Source organism: Micropterus salmoides, unplaced genomic scaffold (genome assembly GCF_014851395.1).
Source record: "Micropterus salmoides isolate LMB-PRFRI ecotype aquatic unplaced genomic scaffold, ASM1485139v1 Ms_hic_scaffold_16, whole genome shotgun sequence".
NCBI lineage: Eukaryota > Metazoa > Chordata > Actinopteri > Centrarchiformes > Centrarchidae > Micropterus > Micropterus salmoides.
The window spans coordinates 7299767-7324821 of NW_024040707.1; the positions used below are offsets into that span (position 1 = coordinate 7299767).

General features: G+C 39.7%; 2 protein-coding genes across 5 annotated transcripts; one reads left to right on the forward strand and one right to left on the reverse strand.

The window, feature by feature from the left end:
• Nucleotides 1-260: 260 nt before the first annotated feature.
• On the reverse strand, nucleotides 261-17823 carry bcas1 (brain enriched myelin associated protein 1). 4 transcript variants are annotated; one of them, XM_038721882.1, is made up of 16 exons: nucleotides 17752-17823; nucleotides 17579-17649; nucleotides 17219-17303; nucleotides 11531-11850; nucleotides 8009-8188; nucleotides 6973-7032; nucleotides 6600-6635; nucleotides 6086-6301; nucleotides 5861-5941; nucleotides 4801-4863; nucleotides 4348-4413; nucleotides 3989-4027; nucleotides 3097-3219; nucleotides 2903-2983; nucleotides 2136-2348; nucleotides 261-1364 (listed from the first exon to the last, which is right to left on the reverse strand). In XM_038721882.1, exons 2-16 carry the CDS (start codon nucleotides 17603-17605, stop codon nucleotides 1287-1289), a joined length of 1668 nt encoding a protein of 555 aa, XP_038577810.1. In that variant the 5' UTR covers nucleotides 17606-17649; nucleotides 17752-17823; the 3' UTR covers nucleotides 261-1286. The 4 variants fall into 4 exon arrangements, with proteins under 4 accessions (XP_038577810.1, XP_038577812.1, XP_038577813.1 ...); XM_038721884.1 differs by lacking the exon at nucleotides 2903-2983; XM_038721885.1 differs by lacking the exons at nucleotides 2903-2983; nucleotides 3989-4027; nucleotides 4348-4413; nucleotides 4801-4863.
• Nucleotides 17824-19697: 1874 nt separating this feature from the next.
• On the forward strand, nucleotides 19698-24179 carry pfdn4 (prefoldin subunit 4). Its single transcript, XM_038721897.1, has 4 exons — nucleotides 19698-19724; nucleotides 20184-20291; nucleotides 20825-20965; nucleotides 23628-24179. Exons 1-4 carry the CDS (start codon nucleotides 19698-19700, stop codon nucleotides 23757-23759), a joined length of 408 nt encoding a protein of 135 aa, XP_038577825.1. The 3' UTR covers nucleotides 23760-24179.
• Nucleotides 24180-25055: the final 876 nt, after the last annotated feature.

Sequence of the window (25055 nt, forward strand, 5' to 3'; positions counted from 1 at the left end):
ACATACATGAGTAAGGCTTACAGCATTGGGTCTACACCCAACATAGCGAGGTGTGACTCACGTGTCACGCCTTAATAGCTCATAAGCATAGAGCTTAAACTTGTGTGAATTAAAATTATTTGGATGTCATTGGTGGAAGAATGTCATATTTACTTTTTGGCAAACTTGTTGTGTCACATATTTTTGCAGTTGTTGCATCAGCCAGTTGTTGTTGATTAAGTTTCTCAATGCCATTTTTGTTAACATAGATGAAGAAGAAATGAATGGTGAACATATTTATTGTCTTCAAATTGGCTGAAGTTACACATGCACGCATACATACATATAGGAAAACAAAAGCATGATATTAATTGCACATGCCAAAAACAAATGACTAACACCACAAGACTTTCATTTAATTACTTGACAAAAAATGCTGCAATCAAATTAAAAGCTAATCGACTGTGATTTATGACTGCTGCAAAACGTACCACAAGGACACATTTGCACAATGACACCATTTTGCTACCTCAGATGCATTTGTTAATGTGAACACTTACAATCAGTTCCCCACAGTAAACAGTAAAGATTGTGATTTTCCCATATATCCCAATATATGACTGTTAGGATATTTATGTATGTGCTTTACTCTACATATAGCTTACATAAAGTTAGAAAAATCGTTAAGTGCATTTTGTTATATAAACAAGCTCCTCTTATCAGCTTAATCAGTTCTCAATTTTAACGTATCATTTAAGTACTTTTTTCAGTATAATTTCATTTTATCTCTGCATTGCCACAACTGCATGATTTTTCTGGTATGGTAACTGTAAAAATAGGTTGTATATGACTATGTGTTTTTAAATGTTTTTGACATGTTAATTGCTGAAAGCAAAGCATGGTACAGTCTATTGCATAAGCCCAGTATGTCAAGTTGCAAGAACAAAGAGAAGTCACATTAAATACCTGTAGAAAAGGTTTCACACTCACATTGCTATACTTGTCAAGATATCTATATTACTAAAAATATATATATATCTCATCAACCATTTCACCAATTCAAATCACCACCAGTTCGACTACCTGCCCACTGTTCATCTTTCTCACAATTGTTCACTTGCATTTATCCTCCCAGTCACTTTTCTTTTCATATTGTATCTTCTAAACAGTAACAAAAACAAAAAAATGTAGTTAAAGTATTTGAATAGGGGTTGAAAGGGAGATGAGAGAGAGAGAGATAAAGATTGAGTAAGGACAGGAAAGAGGGAGGGAGTCTGTACAGGGAAACGTCACTGTTGGTTTTGGTTTCACTTGGTCTTTTCAGCTGGAGCGACAGTTACTGGCTCTGTCTGGACCCCAGCATCTGTAGAGTTACGTTTCTGACTCTGAAATTTAAAGGGAGAAAATGGTAAATGTTTGTTTATTACAGTATCTACTGTACTACTCCATTTCCACATCCATGCCAAATCTGAACTCATATATAACCCATTTTAAATGTATTTGCATTTGATTAAAGTATCCTCAAAGCCTTGTTCCTGTCGCTAGTTGTGGGGAACAATTTCTAATTTGAGGTCTTAGTTTTTTCCAAAAATACCTCCATTTTTGGAAATGGTTTCATTTCACAAAACAACAATGCTTGCAACACTGCCTGGAATATGTGTCTTCTGAATCAAGTCTAATATATTAACTTTATGTAATATATTAAAGGCAAACTGTGCAACACTTGCATCCTTTGCACTCTGATCACTGCACTATTTGTTAATATGTCTATATTGTTTTGTTCATAGTGTGTATTTTAGTGTTGTCTACACTGTAGCTTGTGTCTGATTTTATTTTATTATTAATTTATTATTGTGTTATGTTATTTTTGTATGAGTAAGCACATCATGAGCAATGTACAATCCTGAGTCAAATTCCTCGTATGTGTACACATACCTGTCAATAAAGCTAATTCTGATTCTGATTCTGATTCTGACAATTCACAGGATGTGTAACACAATGTGAACTGCACTGTGAAATAGGGCAACACTTTTAGTTGCTTAATGAGTTGCTGCTGCCATCTAGTGGAGATGAAGGTACAACATATTGCAATAAGCAGGGCCAAATTAACCTGAATAAACAGTCAGCAGTGTTTAAGGGAAACATTGCTGACTCACCAGATTTTTAAAGAACAGGTGGATGGAGTTCCTCTTTTCCAATTTCCTGGGCACATTGGCTGCTTCATCCGCAGCTTGGGTGGCCACTGAAGCTGGTTTGCTATCTACAACCGCCTCTGATGACTTGGCTGCCGGTTTGGGTTCCTCCTTGGCTTTAACTGTCGGAGCTGCCTCTGCCGCTGGGGCAGGGGTCGCCTTCTTTGGATCAGCAGGCTGAAAGTGTTGTGGTACATAATGAAAAACAGAATTATTCCAGTCCTGTAGCAGCCGTGGATCCAATGTTTGTATCATTACATAACAATATGTTTAGATGGACTCTGAGATGACATCAGATGTAAAATTTGAAGCGACATTAAGATGCAAGATGGGGTGGCGATGGTGCAGTGGATAAGACACATGCCTTTGGTGTGAGAGACTTAGTTCAACTCCCCACTGTAACCCACCCACCATTGTGTCCCTGATCAAGACACGTAACCTGTCATTGCTCCAGAGGCGTGCGACCTCCGACATGTACAGCAATTGCAATTCGCTTTGGATTAAAGCGTCAGCTAAATGAAGTAATGTAATGCACCAGCTGTTAGGATCCACTGTGTCTTAGTAGCTGCAACATTATGATCATAGAAGCACTGATGTGTGTTATAATAACAAATGGAGAAAATACTTTTGCCAAAAACATTTTAGAGCAAGTTTTAATACCAGATGTAATTAATGGAATTACTCTGGTTAATAATATGTCTATTCTCAAGAGGCAATTTTACTGTATTTACCAGTCCAGTTGTTCTCCTGAGGAGTCGAACTCCACTTGTGGAGGCTGCCTGGACTTTTGTTGTCATGTGGTCTAACAGTACCTCAAATTCACATTCATCTGTTACTTTCTGTTTACTAATTCCACCACAATTCATACTCAGAGATTTTCAGACATTTTAAAGACCCATAAAGGCTTGGATGAATCGGTCCTTACTTTAGGCTTGAAGAAAGAAAGGAAAGGTGATTTTGAGGCTGTTTTCTTTTCTTCCTGAACAGGCGGTGGCGGTTCTGGCTTTGCAGCAGCCTCCAGAGTGCTGGCTTTTGAGGGATCCACCTTCTGTTATCAAAACAGCAGAGAAGAAAATACACATCATGAGCCATTTACAAATTAAAGATGTGACCATCATTGAAGCAGAGAGAGTGAGGGCAGGACCTGCCACCTGTGATGTAAAGAAGAGATAAAGGGTGGGTAAATCAGGGATCAGAGCGGAGAAGTAGGCAGAACAATCTGATAAGAACGGTCCTCATAAGAATAAAGAAGCCCATACCATCATGCACAAAAGTCAAGAATGTTATTGTCTGTAAAAAGAAAAAGACAAGAAAATAGGAAAGGGAATGTTTCAATCTCCACTGAATATCCTGTGTCCTCCTTTGGAGGAATATGCTTATTATTTGTTTTCTTGACAAGAGATGAGAAAATAGATACCATTTTCATACTTGTTAAATGTGAGATGGTTAACATAGCATAAAGAATGGAGAGCTGGCCTGCAACTGGTCCAAAGGTAATGAAATCTTATTGTTTAACATGTTATATATCATTTGTTCAATCTCAACTGAATCAAAGTGGAAAGTAAATTCAAAAAGTTGTGGTTTTATGGAATATAATGTGCTAGTGAGCTTTAGGGTTGTTGGTGCTTGTTACCCTCAGACAGCCAGATGTACTGTTTTCTCCTGTCCAGCCTTAAGTCTAAGCTAAGCTAAGTGGCTGCTGGCTGTTGCCTCATACTTAACAGACAGATTGAGAGTGGTATTGATCTTCTCATCTACCTCTTAGAAAGAAAGCCTATAAGCGTATTTCCCCACAATGTTGAATTCCTTTAATTTACCTCAGCTTCTACCACTGGCGGTGGTGCCTTTTCCACCATCTACAGGGAAGAAGAAATTATTTGTTTTCCCATCTATTTAAATGTTGTATAAAATGCAATAAATAATGGGCTGACTCATCTGCCATGATGGAATGTACAACATACAGACATCTGTGATAAGGTGAATTAATTAATCAAAACATGAAAAAACTGTCTCCTTTTTCAAATGCCAAATTTCATGCGTGTTCAGTGAAATGAATAAAAGATAACATTAGGTTTAGCATATTATTTGGTACATCTGTTTCAACATCATGTCAGAGGCGCCTGTAGAGTAAAGAAAATTAAGAATTAATATTCCAGAGCACTTCCTGCTGGTTTACCTGCTCTTTTACAACTGGCTGTGCAACCTCCTCTGCTGTCTCATGAGGTTCAACAATATTTTCTCTCTGAGCAGATGTAAATGAATCAGAACATTGTAAAAACAAAAGAACTGTGAAAAAATAACATGGATATAATCAGAGAATGAGAATATTGTTCCATCCCCTAAAAAGGCAAAACCCCAGAATGGAGAACTCTACTTCCACTAGTGTCTCCTGCAGAGCAAAGCTACTTTTTTATTCTGAAGAGATGCAAACAAAGATGGACATGTGAACATGCTGTAATTTATGTGTATGGCATATCTGTTATGAACATACTGAAAATAATATTTAAAATAAGACCCACTGTGAGAGTTGCTGAAAGAGTACTGAAATCCTACATGCAGATTAAAACTCACATTAGAATACCTTAATACAAGATTCCCTGAATACAACAGAGCTTACTCTCTCATTTACCTGTACTTCTACAACTGGTTGTACCTTTACTTCTAGTGCTGGCTGTGGTGCCTCCTTGATTGTCTGCAGGACAGGTAAAGGAATTCTTTTTGTTAGTTACAGTCAACAAGACAGAAAAATAATGTACTCATGAAGAGAAGAAAAGTTTTAATTGTGAAATGCTTAATATGTTAGCATGGCAATGAACTCTGCCTAATATGAGCTTTTTGAAGGAATAGTTTGACATTTTGGGAGACATTTACCCGCATTCATGTCGAGAGTTAGATAAGAAGATTAATAACACTGTCCTGTCTCTGAGATAAGGATGGAGCCAAAACCAGGAAGCAATGAGCTTAGCTTAGAATAAAGAAGCAGGGGGAATCGGCTAGCTTGGCTCTCCCCAACACACAATACACCCGGCAGTTCCTGTAAAGCTCATTAATTAAATCTCGTTTATTTAATCCGTGCAAACACGTGAGTGTAAAAATGATGTTGTGGTTTTATGAGAAGTTGTGCTATAACTTTCTTGGTGACCAGCTGGGCTGTAGAGGTGCTGGTATTGCAGGCATATTTGTAAATTTTGGACATAGCCAAGCTAGTTGTTTTGCCCTGTTTCCAATCTTTATGCCAAGCTTAGCTAATTGTCTCCTGGCTCTAGCTTCATATTAAACACAAAGACATGAAAGGGGTGTTGATGTTCTCATCTATAGGCCAGTAAGCAAAGACGTTTTTTTTTCCAAAATGTCTATTTTTAAATTAATTACTAATGCAATTACAATGTCGGGCATCATGGAAATATGGACTGTGGTAGAAACAGTGGTGCTAATAACAGTCTTTTTTCCAGGGAAACCTTTTGACCGAAGTCACACTAATATTGCATGTCTAACTGTGGCATCACATTTTTGAAAGAGCACTACAAAAACCTGATTCTCCTGGATGAATGTCAAAACAGGTTTGCTGCAAGTTCCAATTTGAAAACAGCAATTTGTTCAGTTTCTGCCACCTCCAGACAAATCAGCTGTTGTTCAGTTAGTAACAGGATGAGCTATGGTCAGTTTGAGAATATGATAATCTACTGTACCACTGCTGCAGTCTTGGCGGGGGCATTGGCTCCACTTGCTGAAGCACCCTTGCCTTTGGATGCCTTGACGCCTAGCAGTACCTCAAATTCACATACAGTATGTTTCACACTATGTTATAATCTGACACACCGTGGAACATGCACTCCGTAAAAGTCTACATGAATAACCACCGTTTAAAATAATTATCTCATCTTGCAATGCAGTGCAGTTTGCTTTTTATTTACCTTTGGTCGGAAGAATTTGCTCAGAGTATCTTTGGCTGATTTTCCTTTTGAGGACTCGGGTTCCTTTGCAGCAGCTTTTGTCTCTTCTTTTGATATGGGTTTTACAGGTTTGGCTGCAGGTTCTCCTTTGATTTCCATTTTTGGTGGCTCTGGAGGAGGTGGTGGTGGGATAGACATTCCTTTGGGTGCTACAGGGGGCTCAGATACTTGTGCAACCTATTCAAGAGAGAGCGGGTGTTCAAATAATGGTTTGCCATGGAAAATCATAGGAACTTTAACAGCAAATACAAGATACACAATGACAATTTTAAGATAAATGCAAAGCAGCAATCGCTTTATTTTAGTTATGTCCAACATAAATAATAAAATGATTTAATTAGTATGTAAAATGCAACAATGGTAAATAAAGTAGAATTTCTGTAAGTTAATTAAATCCAATTGTGCCCACTAAAAATATCCTTTTTTAAGTGAACTACAAGATATTACACAAATTAAATATGAGCAATGTGCTCACAGTGGTGGTTGCCGCTGGTTGGGTCTCCTTCTGGGACTATTTGGCAACAGAAAAAGGAAGCGGTTAGAGAGATAAAGTTAAACTGAAGCAAACAAATATCTGCAAGAAGCGATCAGGGATATTCTAAATATAAGCTGAAAATGAAATGAAATTTTCCAAATCACTGTCCCAATATTTATTATGTAATAAATATATAATCAGCCCCTAACATTACTGAGTTCACTGATACAGCTTTATGAACCAAAATAAGCATATAATAAAATGGATATGGAAAGAAAATCAATTGATAGAATATCAAAACCCTTCTAAATAAACCCACAGAGGTGCTGTCATGGTCAATTAATTATGTGATGCTTCATGAACATCTTTTCACCTGATCTTTTGTGGCATCAGGAGTGGCTGTTTCCTTTTTGGTTGTTTTAGTGGGAGTCACCTGTGAAACAAGGGAAGGAAAATGGACTGTCTTCAATAACTTCATTCCACACAAAACATTAGAAGAAAAACAAAATACCTGTCCCTCAAATGTTAAATGCACATGCATGATGTTATTTCACATGGCTGGCAATGACGCTGCAGTGTAAAACGTTCAGAATCAGCGTATATAGTTGATGTAGCAGGAACAGTAAAATAATTATTTTGATAAAACAGAAGCCTTTCATGAATGCAGACATAGGCCTTTATGATAAGCTAACTGAGGCCCACTGAGCTTCCTGACAGAGCACATACAGTACATGCGCTGTCATTGTGATAGCCATTGTGCTCCGGAGATGGCGTAGGCCTGCCCTTGCTCTATCTTCACAAATCTCAACTTCCAACTGCACAGGCCTCCCTTGTGAGCTCACACTATGGGTTGAACAATAGGCCACCACATTCCCGCATGTTCAAAGACTTGATTAGCATGGGGCTAGGGCAATGGTAACTCTTTAAAACGGCATGAATCCAAAAGACAGCACGATGAAGAGGATATACAATAGCTTCTTGTTGTAGGTTTTCCATCAGGCACTGTCATCTTGGCAGATTTAGTTATGCATACTGTTACTGCCATAAAACTGCTTTTTCACATATCTCAACATAGAACAAGAGGAATCATGCTCACACCAATCAAATTTAAACATAACATCTTAAATGTTACATTTATTCACTGATCACTGATCTCCACTTTATCAAGCTAGTTACAAAATATCTTAGCTTCAGTGAGGCTTTAAGCAATAATTAGAACTCACAGTAACTACATTTTTGTTGTTTGAGCAGCTGTTTGGAGATAACAAGAGTGGATTTGTTTTTCCACTTTGATTACAGCCATTCTTCAATTTATTTTTCCCAAGCAGTCACATTTTACAAGAGAATCAATTAGAAATATCAAGTATGTATATAAACACAGACTGAATTTCTCAAATTGTGCCACTTACTAGTGTTTTGAAGAAGTTCATAACTAGATTCTTTTCTGGGTTACTGTCCTCTTGGTTTTCCAAAGGTTGGCTGTTTCTCTCGTCAGTTTCAGGAGCTTTTTTTCCCTCTGGACCCGGGTCAATAGTCACACGTTCTGGCTCCCTTAATGGTTCAGGTTCTTGCTCTAGGATAGCTGGCTCCTATACACCGTCACAAAGTATTAGCCTTTGAGAATTATGTTAGAGCAGTGGAGCTGATATGCAAGCAGTGAGTGTCTTAATCGCAGCATTGAGATGGGAGCACAATTCCAGCCATGCCTCTGCCTACTCAGGGCATTGTCAACAATCACCCTTTTATTAATGTGTGTGTCCCACCCCTCACTCATTGATATTCAACAATGTGTAAGAGTTATGCCCTGAGAAATGTCAGGAAACTCAAACCTTACTGTATCCTTATGATGAGTATGTTTAAAATACAGAACTGACCAACCCTGATTTTAATTTTTCAGTTAATCTGTGTAATTTTCCTTCACTGTGACCTGATTAAAATTTCATATTCCCTTTAAAACTCTTTATTTTCTGAAAGCAGAAAGAAGTCAGAAAACACTGACCAAATAAATTATGAGCAAAATCATGAATGAGGTATTTTTAAAGCCCTTAAATGAAGTTTTTTAATTTTTGATTTTATTGGAAAATGTTTCAGTATTGTGTTCATGATATATAAACAGATTTGCATTTAATAAAACAACTCATTTTACAATCCAACAATTACTACCACATGCCACCACATGCCATTGAACAGGTAGACCATTATTTTTCAAAACCTTTTTATGCTGTTCTTCCTTTGCAGCCACATGAATGGTAACAGTAATACCGTCTCCCAGTGAAGACACCTTAAGCTACCAAGCATATACACTGATTGTACAACTGATGCACAAGCTGACTGCAAACTAACAAGTAAACGCTGCCATGTCTGTACTTATGCCACAGGTATCTTCAATCATTTCTGCGCATTGTGAGTCCAGTGTTGAATTTATTGAGTTTACACTTGATTCAGTCTTTGCCTTCCCTTCAGTCTCTCCCTCTGTGATGATCTCTGGGGCTACCTCCGCTGAAGTCACAAGGTTACATTCAGTTGCAATATCTTCCATGATGATTTCTTCTACAATGGTCTCAAGAGCGGCGTCAACACACTCTACCACAGGCTCATCTGAAGTGGCAATTTGAGAATCTCCAGAGATCTCCTCAATGGAAGCTCAAACATCACTAACACCCCTAACCACCTCTTCTGTATCTTCATCTTCAACTGTCTCGATGATTACCGTTAGCATTTCGGTTTTGGTTGTCGCTCAAGAAGACTCACACTATCCTCCAGGGGCGACACAGAAATGACAGGATTTGAATCAGTTTGTTCTTCCACAGCTACTGCAGAGCGAGCACCTGTCACTTTATCAGCATCTTCCAACAGTATATCACCTGGGGTGACGTTCCCATCTACAACTTCCTCCTGGACTGAAACTGAATCTAGTATCTTCTTCAATGTCGCACATGTTGCATCTTCTTCACAAGGGCTTGGATTCTCTTCGACATGTTCCTCTGAAATTACAGGGTTTTGTTTGGGTGCCAAAACATCTTCACATACTTCATTTCTTTCTTCCAAGTTCTTCAAAACTGCCAACCCCTTTGACTTCTCCTCCAGTAGATGATTCTTGGGCAGTGGTTTCTTCCTCAACACCTTCTGTTACTGCTTGCATTTCATTTGAGAAAGCCTCTATAGCTTCTTCATTCATCTTCTCAGCAGTTGTCACAATTGGCTCCTCTGGACCGGTAAGCCTTGCTTCTTGTTCTCCAGAAAGGGGCACAAAAGTTGTTGTAGTGATGACCTCCTCTCCCACAGGGAGGCCTTTATTCACTGCAGGCTCACAAGGAGTGATGGCACAAAGTTCACATTCTAGAGAGAGGGCATCGATTGCTGTTTCTGGTATCTCGTCAGTATCATCTTCGACGATCGGACTTGGTTCTACTTCTTCAATTGGTTCTAGTCCCACATCAGCTTTCACATCTTCACCAACATCAGCGTTCTCATCTGTAGTAATAACTTCAGGAATAGACTCAGGTTTGACTTCATCATCAGGAGAATTTAAAGAATCTTCAAGAGGTTCCTCAATGGCGATAAGCTCATTGGAAGGAGCCTCAGCTGGGATAAATTCTTCACTTATTGCTGGTACATCCTCGACTGAAACCCCTTTTTGCCCAGATTCCACCTTAACTAGAATTTCTGTCACAAGAGGGACAGACAGTTCTTCTACAGGCATGTCTTGGTATGCAGGTGTAGGATTTGGCTCCTCACAAACAACCCCAGAGATTGTTTCCATCACTACAGTCACTGGCGCTTTATCTAGGGAAGGAACGCCATTTGCTTCCCCGGCCTCAGAGGCGACAGCATTATTCTCAGGTTCTGCAGTTTCAATAAGCACTACATCAGCTGACATGTCTCCAGCTCCTTCACCATTGTCTCCAGTAAATACATGGATACTTGGATCTGACTTGTTTACAGCAGCAAATTCAGCAGATTTAGAAACAGCAGCGAAAACCGCCTTAACACAATCAGCTACCACTTTGGAAAGGCTGGAAGAAACCTCCAATGGCACAGTTTCCTCAGTATTATTATCTTCTGCGACTATTACATCTTCTATAATTGATTTGTGTAGGTTGGATTCTGGTTCTGCAGCAATTTCTGTCTTTTTCAGATTTTCAGAGTTGTCTGTAACTTCCGTCATCTCTGCTCTGAACACCATATTCTCATACACATTGTTCTTCACGATGATCACTTCCTCAATAATGATCCCAGCCGTCTCGTTGTCTAAGGGTTTCTCATTTGCAGGTTCTTCAACAACCTCCTCAGAAATGTCGACAGCAGATTCATTCAATGAATCTTCTTCAGTTGCTGCTGTCACCATCACAACCTCTTCCATTGGGCCCTCAGTAATAGCGGTTGTATCATCACCTTTGTCATCATCTTTGTCATCATCGTCATCATCACCAGTTTGCGTTGAAATATGTGCTTCTGTTTTTCTGTCTGTTTGCGTTTCTTTTTCCGCTCTGTCCTTTCGGTGCTCAGCGATGATCATGGCAGTTTTGTCTCCACTTGAACCTGACTCCTTTATTATGAAAATCAACATTCACGTTTAGATAAAAATACAGTTGTTTTTTGTTTCCGGGACACATAGGACAACCATGTGCTTGATCACACTGTGACTGAGTCAACAGAAAACACTCTACAGTGTAATGCCATATAGTACAACAGTCCCACAGAAGTTACTTGGGAAAAACGTTTTAATTGTTGTTGAGGCTGTGTGAACAGTGTGGCTCACTTAATATTTTGAAAAACAATTGAACTCTATTGCAGAGAGGAATAAGCTATATCGGATCAGAACACGTTTTAGTAGGATCAATTCAATGTTGTTTTGCATGGGATTTGTTGAAAAATATAAAATATTACCAGACTTATATTTTAAAAATGAACACGTAAGGTGCACTCACCGGCTGTGGATCAGTGGCAGGAAGACTTACATCTGTTTGATCTTCATTTGAGGTCGTTTTTTCTTGAACACTCTTGACATCAGCTGAACGTTCTGCTTTCTTTTTGAACATCTTGCCAAAAAGATGGACTTTTACTTCTTTACTTTTCATGACCTCTTCCACCACCTCCTGGACGGTGGTTACAGGGATGTCAGAAATGACTGGAGCGTCCGTCGGTTTACAGTCTGATTCAACAATCTCAGAATCAGGCTCAGTCGTTTCTTTGGCAAGGTTTAAGGAGATGGGCCCGCCATTTTGCTTGACTGTGGTCTCACTGTTAACTACAAAATAGAAGAATCAGTTATCAAAATGTAAACAAAGGGGTTGGCCAGTACAACAAATGCACAAACTAACATGAGACAAATGTTTTATTGCTTAAGATGTTTTTCAGTTATTGGTCAATTATATTTGTATTCTTGATATAGTCAAAATGTTCCAAATTGGGACTTCAAATGAGTTCTGATTTTTTTTAATGTGAAGTCCATTCTGCAATAATTAATTTGATCTAATAACTACATATGTGAGACTGCTATACCAAAGAGGTTCACTGTTGTCACAACCATTTGTCACGGCTGTCGCTGTCACCCTTGTGTTTCCCCTTTTGTCTGTCTCACCACTACCAAGTAGGCTGTGTACCTGGGGAATGAAGACCCGCCTACTTCCTGGTTTCTGGGGTGCTGACATCTGTACCGCCCATTGGTTCCCTCTGTTTTCCACTCAACCAATGGCTCATCACCACGTTAATTACCTCCGGCTCATAAGGAGAGTCCACCTGGTATTGACTGCATAGCCTGTCTGTTGTACTTTGTGTTTAGTGGAACTATCCACCTTCCTTGCCTATTAGCTGTACATTGTGTTTAGGTAAACATTTGCATACCTTTGTATGTTAGCTCCACATTTGGGTGCAGTGGAGAAATTCACTTATTGTTCTGTTTACTATTGTGTTAGTTTTCACCAGGTGGAGTGGGTGCTGTGCTCTTTGTGTTCTTTTGTAGTAAGAATCAACCCTGTTTAAAACGATAGGTACAGGCCTCCTTTTGAGGACCTTTTTATTTTAACTTGGTTTGTTATTTTCGCAGCACCCTCGTCCACCCTCCTTTTGTTTTTTTGTTACCTGTCTACATCACTTCTGTTACCAATAAACGTTACCTTGTTAAGATCTACCAGTTGTGCCTATATGTTTATGGCCCCAACACCCCTAGACCAACAGGGGGTCGTAACATATATGGGGGCTCGTCCGGGATCTCCTTCTAGAGGAATCCCAATTGGCATTAATTGGTTCTTGGTAACAGTTGAGTGACTAGCTTGACGGTAACGAGGTACAGCTTGCCTGATTCAGGGAATCATGGCCACTGCACGTTTTGAGATTGAGGTCTTTCTAAAACAGCCCTCAATAGAGAAATTTGATATGTGTCGGAAAGACGAGTTGCTCCAGTTAGCAGCCCACTTTAGCATCTCGGTTCCCAAAACCATTCTTAAAAAGGAGTTGAAGCCTATGCTATGGTTAGCATTAGTTGAGAGGGGGATACTTGTAGTGCCAGAACAGCCCGAGAAAGAACCCATGTTCCCAGTTGCTGGTTCAGCTGCCAAAGGGGAGGTCACGCCTACCCCTGACAATGCCACGGACGTACCGGACTCAGACAAAGTAGGTGAAAGGCCGGCAACGCCGTTCACGCTGCCCAGGTTTGATCCGTCCTCTGCCAGCAGTGCTCGATCGCTAGGAGAAGCGCGGCTCAAGGTACGCCTTGCCCGTCTCCAGTATGAAGCACAGGACAGAGAACGTCAGAGGCAACTCCAACTCGAAGTGAGGAGAATGGAGATTGAAGCTGACCAGGTGGTGAGACTGCGGAAGTTGGAGCTAGAAAGCGCCAACACAGCTATGGCTGGTGGGGCTGCGGGTTCTGGTGGTACGCTTGAGGTTTGGTCGTCGTTGTTGCAGTGTAAGCTACAGGGAAAAGCTCAGGAGGCTATAGCTGCTCTTTCTATAGAGGACAGTGCAGACTATGAAACAGTTAAGTCAGCAATTTTGCAAATTTATGAGTTAGTGCCCGAAGCTTACAGACAAAAGTTTCGGTCACATAAGAAGCTGGCTACGCAAAGTTACACAGAGTTTGCCCGAGAGAAAACAATTCTCTTTGATCGGTGGCTTGCGTCATCTAATGTAGCTGAGTTCAGTTCACTTAGAGAACTTTGTTTAATAGAGGAGCTTAAACGCTGCCTACCCAAACGCACAGTGATGTACTTAAATGAACAAAAGGTGTTAACATTATCTGCTGCGGCTACATTAGCAGATGAGTATATGCTGATTCACAAACCCGCGTTTCCTCAGGATGTAGGCAGTTCCCGTCGTGTAAACCTACCTCGGACTAATCCTCCTAGGAATCCCAGTCCGAAGGAAGAAGAGCGTCAGTGTTATTACTGTCATAAGAGGGGACATGTTATTGCGGATTGTGTGATTTTGAAACGCAAAGACCGGTCGTCGTCGCATGGGTCTCAGCCCAAGGGTGTTGGGTTAATTAACAATCTACCAAGCCCTCAGTTAAACTGTGACAACCAAAGTGAGGTTGACCCCTGTTTTCGTCCATTTGTACTCAAAGCACTGATTTCACTTACAGGATTGCCAGCAGACCAGCAGTCTGTTAAAGTGTTACGGGACACCGCTTGTTCCCAATCGGTTGTGTTAGCTTCCGTGCTACCCTTTTCAGTTGAATCCGCCTGTGGATTTGGGTCCGTCTTAAGGGGCATTGAAATGGGATTTGCGCCTCGCCCTGTGCACCAGACACAACTGGTGCAAAACCTCAGCCTGGAGTGGTAGCTGTAGTTGCGACTGACCCTACGCCTGTACCAGACGTCGACGATTTGCGGCCGCGTTGTCCCGTCTACCCAGGTTCTCGTCTCCCCAATTCAGAGGCAATTGAGGAGTTGCCTACCTGCTTACCACATCTATCCCCTGCTCAAAGGCAGGATGTGATAGGTTTAGTTACTCAGTTTCCGAGTTTGTTCAGTGATGTTCCAGGTAGGACCAAAGTGTTAAAACATGATGTCGAACTTACCAACCCACAACCCATTAAGCAGCACCTGTACCGCGCAAATGTAATGAAGCGTGATGTAATGAAAGGAGAAGTAGAGTACCTCCTTCAGCATGGCCTCGCCAAGCCTAGCTCCAGTCCGTGGAGTTCACCGTGTCTTGTAGAAAGCAAGGCTGATGGTTCACCGAGATTTATCACCGACTTTAGGAAAGTTAATGCGGTCACAGTGCGTGATTCGTATCACTTACCTCGGATGGAGGATTGCATTGATACCCTTGGTACTGCCGTGTTTGTGAGCAAACTAGATCTCTTAAAAGGATACTGGCAGGTCCCTCTTACTGAGCGTGCGTCTGAGGTCGCAGCCTTTGTGACTCCCGATGACTTTTTACAGTACACGGTAATGCCCTTTGGAATGTGTAACGCTCCAGCTACTTTCCAGAGGTTAGTTAACACAGTGTTAGCCGGTGTTAAAAATTGTAATGCTTACCTAGACGATCTCATTGTCTACTCAGATACGTGGGAGAGTCACATGTCCACCCTCTCCGAAGTTTCGCCTTGCTGAAGCCGACCTTAACATAAATCTCGCTAAGTGTGAATTTGGGAAGGCCACTTTGACCTATTTAGGCCGTCAAGTCGGTCAAGGTCAAGTTCGGCCAGTAGAGGCAAAAGTGGAAGCTATTGCCTCGAGTCCAGTTCCAACCACTCGTAAGGCGTTGCGCTCGTTCCTCGGCCTAGCTGGTTACTACCGAGCTTTTTGTAGGAACTTCTCATCCGTGGTCGAACCGTTAACTAGGTTGCTTAGCTCTAAAGTAGACTTTGTGTGGTCCCCAAAATGTCAAGTCGCGTTCGATAGTGCTAAGTCTCTCCTCTGCCACTCTCCCGTCCTGGCTGCCCCCGACTTGTCCAAGCCATTCAAGCTGGAGGTGGATGCCAGTGCTGTGGGAGCTGGTGCCGTGCTTTTGCAGGAAGATGAAGAGGGCATAGACCATCCTGTATGTTACTTCTCAAAGAAGTATAACCGCCATCAGCTTAACTATTCAACCATCGAAAAAGAGACCCTTGCTTTGTTGTTGGCCTTACAGCATTTTGAGGTCTATGTTGGCTCCCTCTCTGCCCGTGGTAGTTTACACAGACCACAACCCACTTGTGTTCTTAGCCCGTATGTACAACCATAACCAGAGGCTCATGAGGTGGGCGTTGATTGCACAAGAATACAATCTGGAAATACGGCACAAGAAAGGTTCAGAGAACATTATTGCAGATGCCTTGTCTAGGCTGCAATCATAATAGAGAAAAGAAAGTAGTTAGACAGTTCTAAACTGGTTAATTCCCAAACTGGGGAGTTTGTGTTTATGGGGGGGGGGAGTGTCACGGCTGTCGCTGTCAACCTTGTGTTTCCCCTTTTGTCTGTCTCACCTCTACCAAGTAGGCTGTGTACCTGGGGAATGAAGACCCGCCTACTTCCTGGTTTTCTGGGGTGCTGACATCTGTACCGCCCATTGGTTCCCTCTGTTTTCCACTCAACCAATGGCTCATCACCACGTTAATTACCTCCGGCTCATAAGGAGAGTCCACCTGTTGCTCCAGGCAGCTTGTCATCGCCTGTTGACTTGTGTGCCGCTGGTATTGACTGCATAGCCTGTCTGTTGTACTTTGTGTTTAGTGGAACTATCCACCTTCCTTGCCTATTAGCTGTACATTGTGTTTAGGTAAACATTTGCATACCTTTGTATGTTAGCTCCACATTTGGGTGCAGTGGAGAAATTCACTTATTGTTCTGTTTACTATTGTGTTAGTTTTCACCAGGTGGAGTGGGTGCTGTGCTCTTTGTGTTCTTTTGTAGTAAGAATCAACCCTGTTTAAAACGATAGGTACAGGCCTCCTTTTGAGGACCTTTTTATTTTAACTTGGTTTGTTATTTTCGCAGCACCCTCGTCCACCCTCCTTTTGTTTTTTTGTTACCTGTCTACATCACTTCTGTTACCAATAAACGTTACCTTGTTAAGATCTACCAGTTGTGCCTATATGTTTATGGCCCCAACACCCCTAGACCAACAGGGGGTCGTAACACATTAGATATCACTGTAAATTTGAATGTTAAATTCCTTGCATGCAACATTAACTCAAGCATGATATCAACTTGTGCAAGCCTCCATGAGGTAAACATGGGCTAGTCAATCAAAAAAGTGACATCGTCTTTATTTCCAGCATCATTATCTTTTTGGCAAACTCCCAGTAGCATTGTTGTTAATGCAGAGACACCGACCACACCACGACAGGTCAAATAGTTGCTCCTTCTCAATGTCTGAGACTACGCCTATAGTTTACATTGGAAGACTCAAGACGCAGTCCAGCTGGGAGTCACTGTTTACAGAGCATTATACAAGCCCAAATGATTGATCCAACATAGGCATGGAAAGATCAGCTGATTTTGTCTGTCAAACTGAACAAACTTCAATAAAAATAAGTCAAAACCTAATCTTCTATCATGCTCAGATTCTCCAATATACACATCACCACTGTTATTTTACATTTAAGTCATTATATAATATATATCTATATGTAGTATTACTTCCCTGCTATTTATCGTAACAAAAATAAATTCAAAAATCTCACCCACCATCAATCTCCAATCCATTTGATGTGATGTTAGCAGAGAGGCCATTCACTGATCCATTTTCATGCTTCTCAGGACTTGTCTCATTCTATAAAAAATAATGAAGAAATACTGGTCTATGTTGGCTCCACAGTTCAAGACATTATCTACAGTGGGTTAAATTTCAACAGAAACACAGGTTTTGACAGTAAATGGACTGCTGAACAATCCAGCATATTATTAAAACTAGACTTTTTGTCATAAAAGCAACTAAAATCTACCTTTAAATGTGCATCTTATCAATGATTGAGAGGCAGCAAAGTTGTAGATACTACTGGTATGAAATTACAGGTTTGTTGTGTAATTTGTAGAATTTCACGTTACCTTGTTCTTGGAATTCTCGTTTCCCATAGTTTTGCCGCATTCAACTGAAAGAAATGAAATAGAAAGAAACCCTGAAATAAAGTTTAGTTATGTTAGTAAATATACACTACAAATAATGACTTAATTAAGTGATTACAAATTGTCAAAACATTATTATCATTCAAGTACCATACCTCGTTATACTTATACAAGTCAAACTAATGATATGCTCCTTATGAGAAATGGATCCACTGCTCCTGACTAACTGTGTACATAGGCTACTGTAAACAGGCTGTTTTATGTGTGTTTTAAAATGGGTGGGGCAGTTAGTGATGGTGCTGTTTAGTAAAGGCACATGATTAGCTCATGGTAATCTCTCTGTGAATACTCTGAAAGTATCCCGACAAGGTTAGACTCTAATCACTCACACAATGACAAGGCAGTGCAGCACACTTTTATTGACAAAAGTGGCTGGGAAGTAGCAGGATGTGTCAGGATATTGACCTGGCACACTTCCACAATTTCAAAACAAAAAATATATGTTTGCACTTATAACCCTGTTGTATTAACCTGTTTAGTTTGATTTTGAAGTTAAAACTTTAACCATGTTATCATTTAGGTCGTTAGCATCATGGATTTTTAAAGATTCAGATTCAGAGTTTTTTGATAATAAGACAATATGCCTTAAAATAGACATGCGCCTTAAAATATCTACTTTATTGCTTTGATATTATTTTTTTGCAGTAGTACCTGCTTTATGATCACAGTAAATCAAGAAATACAAAGAGCTCTGTAATGAAATCATCTGTCTTCAGAGACTTCCACATAGACATGTTTAAATGTCTGTGAGGGCCTGTCAATGCATCAATTAACACATGCCTGTCTGAGAGACAGGGATCAAAGACAAACTGACATTTGTTCCATCCATCCATTTGTCCACCCATTATCTATAACAGCATATCCTTTTCAGGGTCACGTGGGGAGGGGGGGGCTGAAGCTGATCCCAGCTGACACTGGGCGAGAGGCGAAGTACAGACTGGAAAGGTCGCCAGTTTATCACAGGGCTGACTTTAGCTAATTAACCCATTTCTTCCTTCTTCTATTATTATTATCATCTTTACGTTTTGTTTGGTACTTTCGCAGTAAATGTGCTGTACCACCAACACTCAATTTGTTTTATTCCTTATGATTTCTAAGAATTTAAACCTCTTTATGCAAATCAACCAAGCCACAATGTATCAGAATGTGTTTTACTGTTACAATTGCAAAATTAAAATGTGTGTAAAATCTGAAAATGTGTAGTTATTTATTGAATGTATTGTGACATGGCTTGGAATCCATGAACACAATGTCCCAATTGTTGCCTTTAGCCTGCACATTGAGGTGGGAGTTGGATTCCCCTGTTTGCATTGTACACTTCTGACTTCATGCAGGGCCTGCAGCTGAGAGACCTCAAGCGAAGTCTTTATGATGTACCAACGCACACCACTGATTTAAAGACCAGTTAGAAGAAACTGCATATCAATATTCATTCAACCCAGTTCAAAACAATGTGATTCTCATGAGACTGCATAGATGCAAATAGTGTGTAACAACACATCCCTATCTGTGATGTGAAAGGTCTACAGTCCACTAGATTCGTTGACATATTTTGAAGCTAGTCTAAATGGGAATAATATAGTGCCCTAGCTTTGCAGATGTATAAAGTAAATATTTGAACTTGGGTGTAGTACTGTTAGCTTTAGAAATATTTACAGAGCAGAAGTTCCGGTTAATATAAAAACTACTCAGAGATATTGTAAGCAAGTTTGCACATTTCTTGAGATAGATCATTAATGATAAAAATATCAAACCAAGTTGAAATTGATTTTTGTATTAGCTTAGTGAGTGTGTGGCTGTAAGTTAGGTGTTGATGCCACATCACATGATCTTGTATATTTTAAAAAGAGGTGAGCGAGAGGAGGGCAAATAGAATATGCAATTAAATGGACAAAACTTACAAAAGTAAGCATTTTACTGTTTTTATTTGTATTTTTTTAATACCTTCTGTCACGCTGTAGAGTTTCGGTCCCGCTAGATGGCGGTATAGCTGCAGCATCATGTTGAGTCCCACTGTCTTAGTGCAGTCGAGGAAGCCAAGATGGCAGCCACCATGAAGGGAACTGTAGTAAGTTTAAACTGAAAAGAAATTCTATTTTGTTTTCGAGGCACGCTGTTGCTGTTTCATCTGGAGATGCAAATAAAAACAGTAGAGATGTATGAGGGTGGGAGTGGGACAATTACTGGTGCCAGTGATATTTAAAATGTTGGTCACACCCTCGTGTAGCTTATGTCAATTACCGTTGTAGTAGCTAGCTAACGTTACCGTTAAATGTTATCTAAGTTAGATGGATTTATACTATGATTAGGTAACAGGGAGAGTGCACCAGACTAAAATGATGATAATAATTATGACTGCTAGCTAAACGAGGGTTATAATAGTCGACAACGTTGAAGGAGCACCACTCAACCCGCCGTCTGTAGCTTGCTCGCTAATTTGACCATTCATATTAAGCTAAAACTAGTGAACCATCAAGGTTAGCTCTGTTCCGCTCATGATATTTAACCTATTTTCTCTCTTTTGCAGGCGGTTGAAGATGTTAATGTCACTTTTGAAGACCAGCAGAAGATCAATAAATTCGCCAGGAACACGAGTCGGATGACTGAGCTGAAAAATGAAATAGAGGCAAAGAAAGTAAGTCACATCACTGCGGGGACAGACATTTTGAAATATTTTGAACAATCCTGGGGTTTGGAGATCAGTTGTGTTCAGACTTGACTAACACGTCTGAGTTACTGTGACTCTTAACTGACTGACATAAGATAATATACTACACTCAGTTGCACGTTTTATTAAAACAAATGCAGTCCTACTAACTTTCATGAGGATGGAAATGTTCTGTTTTGTATTGGGGCTGTTTTGAAGAGGTGCTGAGTTAACCTTATGAACGTTTTGGAGGATGTAGTTTGTGGTGCGGTTGATTGTTATATGAGTAATATTTAATTACTTAAACCTACCTAGTCTACACCTCTGTACTTTAACATGGCACAATCCATCTGAGCCATAAAGCACAGCATTTGTAAACAGTTAATGATTACACTGGAAGTTTGTTCAGATGAGTCACAGTTACTTGTGGTCTGAAGGGCAGGCAGCTGCTAAATTTCTAAAATTAATTTTGTTGACAGCCCTAATTGTGACTGTAATAGTCTGCTAATGTTTCCTTGCAGAAATTGCTGCAGAATTTACAGGATGCCAGTGATGACTTAATGATGTTAGACGACGACACTCTACTGATCCCTTATCAAATTGGCGATGTCTTTGTCAGTCACTCCCAGGAGGAAACACAAGAGATGCTGGAGGCTGCAAAGGTATATTACCTTTTCATTCACTTCCGAATTGTAATTGTCAATAAAATATCCTCATTAAGCCAAAGTCATCAAGACAAAAGACTGTGGAGGAGAATTTTAATATACAATGACAGATATAGAAGGTACTGGATGAGTGATTAGCCTCTAGAAAAATGGCTTTGTCATTTTTAAAAAAAATCACTTTGAGTTTAATCAGTTCCTCGTATATTTTTCTTATTAAAAGTAAAGAGTAAAACGTTTGTTCTTATTTAAAACAACAAAATGTCTGTTCACAGACTGTAGTCAAACATTTTCTTGATCATGATCATCTTTTATCTAATTTCTTTGACAGCAAATTACATTGTCACCCATTCAAGCAAAAGAGAGTGACACATTGCCTTGTGTCTTTTATTTAAACTAATACATTAATTTAAGTTGTACTGAATAGAAATATCAAGAATGATCTTTTTATAACCTAGTTGAATAGAACAAAGAGCCAGACTACACTCTTTGTATAAAGTTATATTGAGTTTATTTTGCACAAATTCCCATCTCTGTGTAGGATTATAGCAATATAAAGGCAGTAAAAACATTGATATGCTGGAAAACCATTTCTGGCCCTCTTTTATCAGTGAAATTCTCAAAGTTTACTAAGTTTTCTGAGTTTTTAAAACAGGATTTACTAGTGTTTTTGAAAGCCTCTGATTTATTAGACTGTGTTTTAGATCAGTGAGTAGCTGCTGATTAGAAACATAATAAGGTTGAGTTGAGTAAGTATTCATGTAATGTTTCTGCAACAGAATCATTTTTGAAATGACTGAAATTGTCCCGTCATGCTGTTTTATGCTGAAGGACTGGATTCCATTGAAAATCAGTTAGTTCAGACGCGGCTAAGGTCAACGTTTTCACATGCTTCATGTGCCCATTCAAAGACCATATTGAAATAAATTTCTCCTACTTGTGCTTTCATTGAGAGAGCTGTCATAGTGGTCCAAAAGAAATTCTGATGTTGTACTAAGAAATAAAATAGTCAAGGTGCACACAAAACTCAAAACCTATTCAAACTCTTAACTGAGCACATGTTTTGACAAATGTGATTGTAGTGTAGTTGATAATTACTTTCAGTGCCTGGGCAGATACTGTTCACTGCCCATTCATTTAGACTTAACCGCTGAGCTGCTATAAATCACAAACACACAAGCTGGAACAGATTTTGTAGGTGAACAACTTGTTGCCAAAATGAAAACATGATTACATTTTCAGTTCAATCAAATGCATTCATTTCCAAAATATTCACATTTGGAAATTGCTGTTTAGACCAATAAATAGGCCTACATTACAAATCATAAAATGTTTCATTATCATCATTATGGATTGCATTTTTTTAACAAGTTCACTGGTCAGTACACATGCTTGTATGTTACAAGTGCAATTTATTTTAGCAAATTTTCATTGCCATCGGTAAACAATGTTTCTTGACCTGGTGCTCTGTCCAAAAAAATCATTGTAATTTCTGCCTGCCAAGAATGGCCAAGGCAGGTGAACGCTCTCATTTTAATACATTGAAGAAATACAAAGTTTTGAGACCTGTGTCAGATATAGATGCCAAATTTTAAGGGAGTGTTCAACATCTTGGCAAGACTTTAATAGAAAGAAATCACAAGTACAGTGTTAATGTCATATGTGCCCACAAATGTCTTTTAAGAAATAGTTCAACATTTTAGGAAATTCACTTCCTTGCAGAGAGTTAGATGAGAAGATTGATACCACTATCATGTCTGTATGGTAAATATGAAGCCACAGCTGGTTAGCTTAGCATAAAGACTGGGAACAAGGGGTAAAATCAGCTTACCAGCTAATCACTAACCACCTAAGCTCACTAATTAATGTGTTATGTCTCGTTCATTTTATCCATACAAAAAACTGTTAAAATGAGAAAAGTGGTTTTACAGAGGGTTTTGTGCTGGACTATTTTTCTTGGCCAGTCGCAGTGACTTCCTGGAGTCTCCGCTGGTTGCCTGGCAACAAGACTCAAGAAGTGGGAGCGGTATCAATGACATCTAACTATCAGCAAGAAAACAAATTGGCATAATTCACAAAATGTAAAACTTCTCCTTTAAGTACGGTGTAGTGATAGTTGGTCCAGAGCATTAGAACAGTGAGAAACGGTCTAAAGCAGTTCATCAGGACAAGGCAGCGCAACCAACACCACTCCCCCAGGCTGGCTCAGACCTCTGTGTCAGAAGGCATTGTTTAGCCAGATGGCTGTGACAAAGGGGTGCTTTAGACGTTGACCGAGAGGGACTTTAGATTAGAGCCTGTCCTCCCCTTTGTCACTTCCAGGATCTTCCTGTTTGTCCTTGTGTTTGCTTCTTCTTCTGTACTGATTGATGTGGAGCAAGTTGCTACACACACTGAATGACAAACGTGTTGAGAACGGCTCACTTTTCAACTCGTAATATCTGCTGATTATAATTTAGTACACATTTATATACATTGTCATTTAAAGTTTTTTCATTCCTCATCAAATTTTCTCCTTTTAGAATGTGTTTTAAGTGAGTTCAGCTTGGAGTAATATCTTAAAACCGGTTCATGGAAATGTCTTTAGCCCGTTGTTGCTTGCCTCATGTGGGGAAATTGTAGTGGTTGTCATGTAATTGAAGTTTCCATGTTCTGTAATCAGGAAGCACTGGAGCAGGAGGTCACAGGCCTAGAGGAACGAGTGTCAGCAATACAGCAATTGTTGAGTGATCTGAAGGTCCAGCTCTATGCCAAGTTTGGTAACAACATTAACCTGGAGGCAGATGAAAGCTGAGCGGTGAAATGGACATTGACAGCTGCCCCAACGTGGACTTTTTCATGCAGCTCTTGTATCAGATCCACAGTGCATTTGCCAAACAAAGCATCAAATACGACTCGGCATGAACTGCTTAGATTTGTTTTGGCTTTTGTCTACACACATGATATGAGTCTTCGTTTTAGCTTTGGCAAACAGTTTCACAAGGACAACAAAGGTAAAGGTTTGGAGATTAAATAAATGCACATAATGTCTGACGTATTTTAATTGGTCCCTTGTTTAATGCTCATGGGTTTTTTTTATTCTGTTAACTGTCGAACTGAAGTAAAAAATGAGGAACAAAACTCTGTTTGACTAAACTAAAGGTCAGATGAAATTAACAAAATGTCTTTGACACATCAGTGTATTGTGTGGTCTCTGCATGAAGTCTTTTAAAAGTATTGAATCTGCTTGACATTTATTCTGAACTTACCTCATCAAATCAAGTTGATTAAATTAGTACCCTCTGTTGCTGAACTACACATTTAGTGTCTTCCACAAATGGAAAACTGAACTATTTTGAGCTTTCAATCAAAAAAGGAGTGATAAACTGAGCTAACATGCATCCAAAAGACTTGAGGTGCCTCTTCTTGAACTGTGGCCACATTCTTTTAAAAACAAACTCATCTAAGAAGTTGCCTCTTTGCTGGAAATACTAACATCTTAAACATGACGAGGCAACATTTGTAAGCAGTCGCAAGCTTTTCCTTGCCGCTGTCTCATTGTGCTTGCTCAAGGTGGGAATTGCTGGGTCTGTAAATAATATAATAAAGAGTTCGGTCTAGACGTGCACTGTATGAAGAGTGCAATGAGATAACTTCAGTCATGAATTGGCGCTATATAAATAAAATTTTATTGACCAACAATTGCAGGTACTCAAAATATATTTATTATTTAGACATGTACTGTGCAAGAGTTTTAGGCAAGATTGGAAAAAATGCTGTAAAGTAATACTTTGAAAAATAGACTATATTATATTTATCAATTAACAAAAAGTGAATGGAAAAAATCTAAGTCAAATCAATATTTGGTTTGACCACCTTTTGCCTTCAAAACAGCAACAATTTTTCTAGGTACACTTGCACATAGTTTTTGAAGGAACTCGGCTGGAAGGTTAGCCAAAAAATTACTATCCACAGTTCTTCTGTGAATTTAGGCAGCCTCAGTCGCTTCTCTCCCTTCATGTTATCCCAGACAGACTCTGATGTTGAGATCAGGGCTCTGCGGGGGCCATACCATAACTTCTAGGACTCCCAGAGCACTGTTCCTGTGTTT